This window comes from Chrysemys picta, chromosome 4 (assembly GCF_011386835.1).
Source record: "Chrysemys picta bellii isolate R12L10 chromosome 4, ASM1138683v2, whole genome shotgun sequence".
In the NCBI taxonomy this organism is placed as follows: Eukaryota; Metazoa; Chordata; order Testudines; family Emydidae; genus Chrysemys; species Chrysemys picta.
Window position 1 is genome coordinate 26,709,875 of NC_088794.1, and position 9,541 is coordinate 26,719,415.

Below are 9,541 nucleotides of genomic sequence, written 5' to 3' on the forward strand. Positions count from 1 at the left end.
GCGGTGGTAGCAGTAGGGTCTGCGTTCCTACCACACAGTAGGCATTACTGAATGGGCAACTGCTGAATTCCTCCATCAGCTTGTTGGAGGGCTGAGCAAGGTGCAGAGCCTTGGTAAAGGCCAGGGCAGAGGTGTGTATCGGGAATGGTGCCGTAACATAGGGCAGGCAGAGTTACATGTAGACCCACATAACATAGCCCTTGTTTCCCATGACATTCCAATCTTGGAGGGGAGAGAAGATAAAGCACTTGCTAGCCTAATGATCTCAGCTAGATGGAGAAACCCTTCAGCTTGCCAGTGAGCTGTGTTTTCAGCATTGGTTTATTTCCAGGCTGCCTGCTCCAGAGGAAGGGGCCTGGGTGGTGTTTTGTGGTGATCAGAGCAGAAGGGAGTACAGTCAGGAGTTAGTTATTCAGAAATAAATTCTGTAATTCAGAACCATGTATTTCCTTTTTCCAGACAGGCTGTGGGGAAGAGGTCGGACAGTGACCCAACTATGCTGCTTTGGGGAAGGGAATGGGGGTCACTGGTGAGCAAGGGGGATTACACCAATGCTGGGGGAGGGATATCTCCAAATGACCTGTGTTGTCTGTGGGTCGGGGTGCTGAAGGAGGGAACAGGGTCTCATTGGGAAGCAGTGCCAGGGGTACTGCAGAGCGACCAGCCTTGCTGTTAGAGAGGGAGATCAGGATCCATAGCGGACTGTGAGGCACTCAATATTAGCCATGAGCCCCTGGATAGCAGGAGGAGCCAATAGCTGCGTTGCCAACTCTTATGCATCTGAAGAAGTGGGCTGTAGCCCACGAAAGCTTATGCTCTAATAAATTTGTTAGTCTCTAAGGTGCCACAAGTACTCCTGTTCTTCTTTTTGCGGATACAGACTAACACGGCTGCTACTCTGAAACTTGCCAACTCTTGTGATGGGATGACAAATCTTGTCATAAAGCTCCTGGAGGCAAGAGGCCGGGGGAGCATCGCAATGTCCCCAGCTGCGGGTGGGCAAAGGCAACGAGCCACGCAGGCAGGAGACGGGCTTCGAACCCAGGAGATGTTAAACCAATAATCAAGGCGGGGGGACGAGGGTGTCTGAGCCGGCAGGCTCCCGGGGGGTCCCTGGGCTGGCTGGAGGAACCCTCCGGGGCAGCGCGGAGATGCCGGGACTCCGGGAGCTGGAGCTTTACGCAGAGCCCCAGCCCCAGAGGGCCTGCCTCTGCCACCGCCACCAAACAACGCAGCCCCCGCTGCACAAAGCCCGGCGGGTCCTCCAGCACCATCGAGCCGCGGGGCTGAGCCGGATGGAGCGGCGCGAGCCGCTCTGGCCCCGCACTTCCGCTTCCCTAGTCCGCGTTGCCGGAAGCGATGTCGCTGGGTGACAGTTTCCATGGAGATGGAAGATGGCGCCCAGAAGTAAGTGCGGGGAGGGGGTCCCGGATTCCCTCCCCCCCAGCCCGGTGCGTGGGACACCCCCTCCCCCCCAGGAGCCTTCACCGAGTGCGGGGCGGCAGCATCCGGGGGCGCATGCCGGGGGGCTGTGCCACGTGACTCCTAATCCTTGCGGGAAAGACACGTGACCTCCCCATTCCCACCTTCGGGGTGCACGTCCCCCTGCCCCACCTTCTACATGGGATGCCACGTGACCTCCCACTTCCCTGACCACCCTGGGGCTGCCATGTGACCCCGTCCTCGCGGGAAGGGCCCTTGACCTTCCCCTCCATGGGGGGGAGGAGCACATCCCTTCCCCCAATCCATCCCAGGGGGCCACCTGCCTCCCTTTCCCCCACCCCATGGACGGAGCTATGCCCCCCCCGCAGCCCTGTTTCCCTCTGATTCCCTCCAAGCCTTTCACCCCAGATGCTGATGGAGAGGGTGTCCCTGCCCAATCGCCCCCTCCTGCACCTTCAGGAGCTGGTTTAAACGAGCAGATTTTATATCTCAGGAAAGCACCGAGCTCCCCCCCCCCCCACAAACACACAGATCCACTGACCCCAGCTGGCTCAAAGGGTGCTGAAAAGGGTCAGGCAGCGTTAGCTCTGGCAGTGAGATCCATTCTCATAGGGTTACCATATTTTAGTTTTAAAAAAGGAGGACACTCCAGGGAGCCCCAGCCCCGCCCCAAGTCCGCCCCTTCCCCAAAGTCCCCGCCCCAACTCTGCCCCTTCCCCTGAATGCTCCGTCCCCTGCTCCTCCCCCTCCCCTGCTTCGAATGTTCATGAGAAGCCTGAAACAGGGAGGCAGCAGGTAAGCTGGGGCGGGGTGCGGCGCGGCCCAGTCCGGCCCAGCGGCTCCCTCTGGCGGCCGACCGGCCCAGGCCAAGAGGCTCTGGCCCCGGTGTCTCCGGTCCGGCTCGGCTCGGGCCCGGGGGCGCCGGCCCCAGCCCGAGCGGCCCCGGCCTGAGCACCCCCGGCCCAGCACCGCCGGCCTCGGTCCTGGCCCTGGCCGAGCACCCCCGTCCCCGTCCCGGCCGAGCACCGTCGGCCCCGTCCCCGTCCCGGCCGAGCACCGTCGGCCCCGGCCCCGTCCCGGCCGAGCACCGTCGGCCCCGGCCCCGTCCCCGTCCCGGCCGAGCACCGTCGGCCCCGGCCCCGTCCCCGTCCCGGCCGAGCACCGTCGGCCCCGGCCCCGGCCCCGTCCCGGCCGAGCACCGTCGGCCCCGGCCCCGGCCCCGTCCCGGCCGAGCACCGTCGGCCCCGGCCCCGGCCCCGTCCCGGCCGAGCACCGTCGGCCCCGGCCCCGTCCCGGCCGAGCACCGTCGGCCCCGGCCCCGGCCCCGTCCCGGCCGAGCACCGTCGGCCCCGGCCCCGGCCCCGGCCCGGCCGAGCACCGTCGGCCCCGGCCCCGGCCCCGTCCCGGCCGAGCACCGTCGGCCCCGGCCCCGGCCCCGTCCCGGCCGAGCACCGTCGGCCCCGGCCCCGGCCCCGTCCCGGCCGAGCACCGTCGGCCCCGGCCCCGGCCCCGTCCCGGCCGAGCACCGTCGGCCCCGGCCCCGGCCCCGTCCCGGCCGAGCACCGTCGGCCCCGGCCCCGGCCCCGGCCCGGCCGAGCACCGTCGGCCCCGGCCCCGGCCCCGGCCCGGCCGAGCACCGTCGGCCCCGGCCCCGGCCCCGGCCCGGCCGAGCACCGTCGGCCCCGGCCCCGGCCCCGGCCCGGCCGAGCACCGTCGGCCCCGGCCCCGGCCCCGGCCCGGCCGAGCACCGTCGGCCCCGGCCCCGGCCCCGGCCCGGCCGAGCACCGTCGGCCCCGGCCCCGGCCCCGGCCCGGCCGAGCACCGTCGGCCCCGGCCCCGGCCCCGGCCCGGCCGAGCACCGTCGGCCCCGGCCCCGGCCCCGGCCCGGCCGAGCACCGTCGGCCCCGGCCCCGGCCCCGGCCCGGCCGAGCACCGTCGGCCCCGGCCCCGGCCCCGGCCCGGCCGAGCACCGTCGGCCCCGGCCCCGGCCCCGGCCCGGCCGAGCACCGTCGGCCCCGGCCCCGGCCCCGGCCCGGCCGAGCACCGTCGGCCCCGGCCCCGGCCCCGGCCCGGCCGAGCACCGTCGGCCCCGGCCCCGGCCCCGGCCCGGCCGAGCACCGTCGGCCCCGGCCCCGGCCCCGGCCCGGCCGAGCACCGTCGGCCCCGGCCCCGGCCCCGGCCCGGCCGAGCACCGTCGGCCCCGGCCCCGGCCCCGGCCCCGGCCCGGCCGAGCACCGTCGGCCCCGGCCCCGGCCCCGTCCCCGGCCCGGCCGAGCACCGTCGGCCCCGGCCCCGGCCCCGTCCCCGGCCCGGCCGAGCACCGTCGGCCCCGGCCCCGGCCCCGGCCCCGGCCCGGCCGAGCACCGTCGGCCCCGGCCCCGGCCCCGGCCCCGGCCCGGCCGAGCACCGTCGGCCCCGGCCCCGGCCCCGGCCCCGGCCCGGCCGAGCACCGTCGGCCCCGGCCCCGGCCCCGTCCCGGCCGAGCACCGTCGGCCCCGTCCCCGGCCCCGTCCCGGCCGAGCACCGTCGGCCCCGTCCCCGTCCCGGCCGAGCACCGTCGGCCCCGTCCCGGCCGAGCAGCGCCAGCCCCGTCCCCGTCCCGTCCGAGCACCGTCGGCCCCGGCCCGGCTGAGCACCGCCAGCCCCAGCCGAGCACCCCCGCCCCTGCACCCCCGGCCCTGGCCGAGCACTGCCGGGCCCTCCCTCCCTATTTTCCCAGACATGTCTGGCTTTTTGGAATTTCCTCCCAGACGGAGGATTTGAGGCCCAAAAAGCCGGACATGTCCGGGAAAATCCGGACGTATGGTAACCCTAATTCTCATCACTAACCTGATTACGATTTATCGGTACCTTGAAAACACCGCATACTACAGGGTTCTGTCATCTCATAGACTTTAAGATCAGAAGGGACCATCATGATCATCTAGTCCGGGATGGGCAAACTTTTTGGCCCAAGGGCTACATCTGGTAATGGAAATTGTATAGAGGGCCATGAATGATCACAAAATTGGGTGTTGGGGTGCGGGAGGGGGTGAGGGCTCTGGCTGGGGGTGCGAGCTCTGGGGTGGAGCCAGACATGAGGAGTTCAGGGTGCGGGAGGGTGGCTCCGGGCTGGGGCAGGGGGTTTGGAGGGCAGGAGGGGAATCAGGGCTGGGGCAGGTGGTTGGGGCATGGGAGGAGGTCAGGGGTGCAGGCTCCAGGCAGTGCTTACCTCAAGCAGCTCCCAAAAGCAGCGACATGTCCCACCTCTGGCTCCTATGTGGCGATGCAGCCAGGCGGCTTGGCGCACTGCCTGTCCGCAGGCGCCGCCCCTGCAGCTCCCATTGGCCATGGGTCCAATGAGAGCTGCGGGGACGGCGCTTGAGGTGGGGGCAGCGTGCGGAGCCCCCTGACTGCACCTACGTGTAGGAGCCAGAGAGGGGACATGCCACTGGTTCCGGGAGCCACACCCTGCCCCCTGGATTAAAATATCTGAAGGGCCGCATGCGGCCTCCGGACCGTAGTTTGCCCACCCCAATCTAGTCTGACCCCCTGCACATTGCAGGCCACAGAACCTCACCCACCCACTCCTGAAATAGACCCCTAACCTCTTGAAGTCCTCAAATCATGGTTTAAAGACTTAAGGTCACAGAGAATCCACCATTTACAGACATATTCCTGGGAACTTTGTTTCACCCCAGTCAGAACAGAAGACAAGAGCTATGGGTCTCTGGCTTGTTACTTCCAAAACAACATGTTCTACTGCTAAATGACCAGCCCACACAGCTGAAAGCTTGTCTGCCACATCACTGCTGGTGGAGTCAATGCTTCACCTTGGCCTGAAGCACCAACCAGATAGAAACAGCCGGCTTGGAGAGTGCGAAGCCAGCTCCTGCTGCCGAGTTTCACTCCTTGCTGCCTGATACCCTGCTGTAAAGTGGGGTAGGTGGCACACTACTGTGTGGCTGGGCATGTGTAGGAGCTCTTTGATCTTAGTTGGGCCTGCTGCCCTGCCATGTTTTCTCTTTAAATACAAGTTTCCTGTTCTCAAAAATCCTCTTCCTGCCAAGGGTGGCACCAAGCAGAGGGAGAAAAAAACAAAATGTAGTGGGGAAAGCTCCTGCCTGCAGACAGAAAGTGGAGAGGCTTAGAGAACCACAGTGCCTGCTTCTAGCGGAGAAGAGCCAACCACGAAACAACGGCTGGAAGCTGAAGCTGAAGCTGGACAAATTCAAATTAGACAATAGGCCGACGTTCCCAACAGTGAGGGGACAGACCATGGGAAAAAATGACCCAGGGAAGTGGGGGAGTTACATCACCTCTCTGGAAGATGCTTTAGTCAAACGCAAGTTACTGGACTCATGCCAGATGTGAGGTCAGCCCCAAGTGGCAGCTCGTCCGGCCTCTGGGGTAACTTGGCAACCTGTGCTATACAGGAGGTCAGACTCAGTGATCCCTTCTGGCCTTAGACGATGTGAAATCACAATAGCACCCAGCAGCCCCAGCTGAGATCAGGGCTCCATTCTGCTGCACTAATGCATTGCGAGAACCAGCCCCTGCCCCAGTGAAACAAAATAGGCAAAAGCTGGGAGAAAGCACTGGAATGGGTTACCTAGAGAGGTGGTGGAATCTCCTTCCTTAGAGGTTTTTAAGGTCAGGCTTGACAAAGCCCTGGCTGGGATGATTTAGTTGGGAATTGGTCCTGCTTGAGCAGGGGGTTGGACTAGATGACCTCCTGAAGTCCCTTCCAACCCTGATATTCTATGATTCTATGAAATGAAGGATTCTTATCCCCATTTTACAGATGGGAAACTGAGGCCCAGAGAGACTCAGGGTCAGATTTTGAGGTGCCTAAATAGGCAGGTGAGCACCTGTCTACATTTTTAGGTGCCTACATCTCTTTGTAAGTCTGTGCTCAGTGGCTCGCCCAGGGTCATGCAAGGAGCCTGTTGCAGAGCTGGGAAAGGATCCAGGCCAGTAGTACCTTGACCACCTATCCTCTCAGTCAGTCCCTTGTGTTCAGCCTATCTCAGAGAGCCAGACAATCCCTCATCCTACGAGGGCGGGGCTCCCATGGGGAGTTAGGGGTTAATGCAGCTCAGGCCCTTTTGGCTTCCTCTGCCCTCTTTGGGGGGAAGAATAAGGCCGGCAGGCCTGCATGGGGAGCAGCACCTCGCCCATTCATGCTATTCATCTGCCCATCCCCCAGGCCGCCAGCTCTCCTCTACGCCGCTGGAAATCCTGCTCTTCCTCAATGGATGGTATTATGCCACTTACTTCCTCCTGGAGATCTTCATATTCGTCTATAAAGGTGAGTTCCCTCCACTGCCATTCCAGATCACCAGGGACTACTACAGAACAGCCTTTGGCAGCAGGGCTGCCCTCTGTGCTGTGGTATCAAGCGCCACTTGACTGAGGGCAAGGCAGGCAGGACAAGCCCAGTGGAGTGCCAGCTGACTTATTCCACCCAAGCCCCTCAGGCCTCCCAGCCCATCCATGCGTTTCAGCCACTCCCAGCCCGTTGCAGGGCTGCATCTGGTGGGAGGGAGGAGTAAGAGGAAGCCTTTGGCTCTGATGCTGGGCAAGGGCCGGGACCCATTAGATGAGCCACTCTGCACTGCATTTCTGTGGTCCTGCTGGCACCTCTCTGGGGCTCTCCCCCAGACTTGCTGTCCCTGGAGGAAGGCCTTCGGGCTGAGAACCACTAGTTATTCACGGCCATCTCCCCTTCCTTAGGGGCCTGTCCCGGTGAGGGACAGTGGCACCCCAGAAAGAGGGTTTGGAGGCCTTGCACTCCTCCTGAAACAGGTGACTTGTGTCCACAGGGCTGCTGTTACCATACCCCTCTGCCAACTTGGCCCTGGATCTGGTCATGCTCTTCCTCTACCTCGGCATTGAAGTCACTCGGATATTTTTTGGTGAGTGCCTAAGATTAACAGCCAGCTCTGGAACAACAGGGCAAGCAGCCCCCTGGGGGCAAACAGCTCTGAGACAGCTGGACTGGTGCCTGATTTCACTGGGCCGCCAAGCAGCCAGCACATGACTGGCTTTTGCTCACTCAGCTTGGAGATGGATCAGTGCCTAGAGTTGAAGAGCTCTTTGCCTGAGCCAGCCAGGTTTCTGGACCAGGGGCCAGAGGCCTAGAGAGGAAAGGCTCCATGTCCCATTCCCTGCCCTTGGGCTGGATTGGAGCCTGTGTCCTAGAGGGGATAGGCTCTATATCCCTGTCCCCCCAGTTGTGCCCCTCCAGGAAGCTGCGTGCGTGGATGGCTGCAGGGCAGGGAGCAGTTGCCTTACTAACTGTGCCACGTGGCAGGCTCCAAGGGGAACCTGTGCCAGCGGAAGGTGCCGCTCTCCATCAGCCTGGCCTTGACATTCCCAGCGGCAGTGATGGCGGCCTATTACCTGCTCCTGCAGACCTACGCCCTCCGGCTGGAGGCCATCCTCAATGCCATCCTGCTGCTCTTCTATGCCGTCGAGCTGCTCCTGGGCATCCTCACCCTGGCCTCCTTCTCCAGGTACCCCACCCCCTCCTGCCCTGAGCAGCAGCACCACTGGGAGGCAGTGGGAAACTGAGCAGCTGTGGGCAGGGTCTGGAGGGGTAACATGGGAGGAGCTGGGGTGGACAGACTGGCCAGGAGGGAGACAGGATCCAAGGGGTGAAAAAGCACTGGGGCTGGGGGAGACTGGACCATTCATGGGCTAGTGGAAATGAGGGAATAACTAGGTCATGAGCAAGGAGGGAGGCTGTGGTGGAGACAGGATGAGGGAGGGAAAGTGTGGAGAGAAAACGCTGATGATACAAACAGGGAATGGCTGGGCAGGTGGCTCATGCACATGCCTGGGGATCAGGACTCCTGGGTGCCATTCCTGACTGCCCCTGCCTCGGTTTCCTCATCTGCACTCCTCTCCTCTGGTTGGCTGCTACGAGGACAGATTCCCAGGGGTGTGTGGAAGCAGTTGGGGTGACAGGGTTGCCCAGGGATGTGAGGGAAGCTCCCCCCCCCAGCCAGAGCCGTGTGGGGTTGGAGAGGCTGCTGAGGGTCTGCAATTGACGGCCAGGCTCTCTCCTGTTTATCTCCCTCTAGGGTGGACTCATATTAAGGCTCCATCCAGCCTGTTCCGGGCCAGACAAGGCGACGCGTTGCCCCAGCGCCTGGGACTGAGGCCACACATTCCCTCCCTCCACGGCTGGTCTGATGGCGGCGTCTCAGCCCCTCAGAGCAGAGCTAGACCCAGCCACAGCCTCGTTCCACATCAGCCCCTCCTGGGCATGAAGCCACCACTGGCGTGCCCAGCAACTTGGAGAGAGACTTTAACTCGCATCCCAGACCTGGCGCCTCATGAAGCAGCCATTCCGTGTGCCCAGGCATCACTCACCCGCTGCAGGCACCGCCCTCCCCTGCCTGCTGTGCAGTGGGGGAGAGGAGGGGGGGAAGAGGGGGAGAGGCTGCTGGGAGCTGACATGGATCCCATTCCGGCCCCTACAGCCAGGGCTTAGAGTTTGTCCGAGCCCACGCATACAAGGCCAAGTGGCCCCTGGCCCAGACCACACCCCCATGGATCATGCCTGCACCTTCTGTGTCCTCCCATTTCAGCACGGGGGTGGAGAGGCAGACACCCAGGGCCCCCCTTGTAAGTATTAATAAGCTCCTGTCTATCGCATGTGTGACTGATTGAGAGGTGCTTCCACCCGCTCCCCCACATTCAGTGTTATTTGCTGTAGCAGTGACTCGTGGCACTTTTCCCCCTCCTCTCGCATCCTCCAAATCAATACTATTTTCCAATAAATATTTATTTTTCTGCTACTGCTGCTGCCTGGAGCCTTTTCATTAGAGTAGGGCTTCCCCCAGGAGGCAGCAAGGAGGCACCTCCCCCCTGGGCCACTAGGGGGCAGCCTGCTCCCACTTCAGGACACATGAATGCTCCCTGCGCCACAGAGCACTGCTCTGGCTGGGAGAAGCCCCATCAATTCGCCTCCCCTGACCCACATCTCCTCCCAACAGCTGGCTCCAGGTGGCAGGCCAGGCCCATGCCAGCCTGCACTGTCTGCCCCAGCCTGGACCCACTCTCCAGGCAGCAGGAGGGATACTGATAGTGAGGCAAGATGGGCAATGAC

The 9,541-nt window shown here is 63.7% G+C and overlaps 1 protein-coding gene across 2 annotated transcripts; it reads left to right on the forward strand.

Moving 5' to 3' along the window:
• The first annotated feature begins 1,263 nt into the window (after positions 1-1,263).
• Positions 1,264-9,230, forward strand: TMEM216 (transmembrane protein 216). Of its 2 annotated transcripts, none has more exons than XM_005289223.5 (5): positions 1,264-1,407; positions 6,632-6,733; positions 7,248-7,340; positions 7,739-7,940; positions 8,511-9,230. In XM_005289223.5, the coding sequence occupies exons 1-5, from the start codon at positions 1,395-1,397 to the stop codon at positions 8,524-8,526; spliced, it is 426 nt and encodes a 141-aa protein (XP_005289280.1). In that variant the 5' UTR covers positions 1,264-1,394; the 3' UTR covers positions 8,527-9,230. The 2 variants fall into 2 exon arrangements, with proteins under 2 accessions (XP_005289280.1, XP_065447891.1); XM_065591819.1 differs by lacking the exon at positions 1,264-1,407 and adding an exon at positions 5,124-5,364.
• Positions 9,231-9,541: the final 311 nt, after the last annotated feature.

Bases quoted from the DNA above. Each gene is read 5' to 3' on its own strand.
- TMEM216 (XM_005289223.5), top strand. The intron at 6,734-7,247 runs GTGAGTTCCCTC...TTGTGTCCACAG, and splicing joins CTTCATATTCGTCTATAAAG to GGCTGCTGTTACCATACCCC. The intron at 7,341-7,738 runs GTGAGTGCCTAA...GCCACGTGGCAG, and splicing joins AGTCACTCGGATATTTTTTG to GCTCCAAGGGGAACCTGTGC.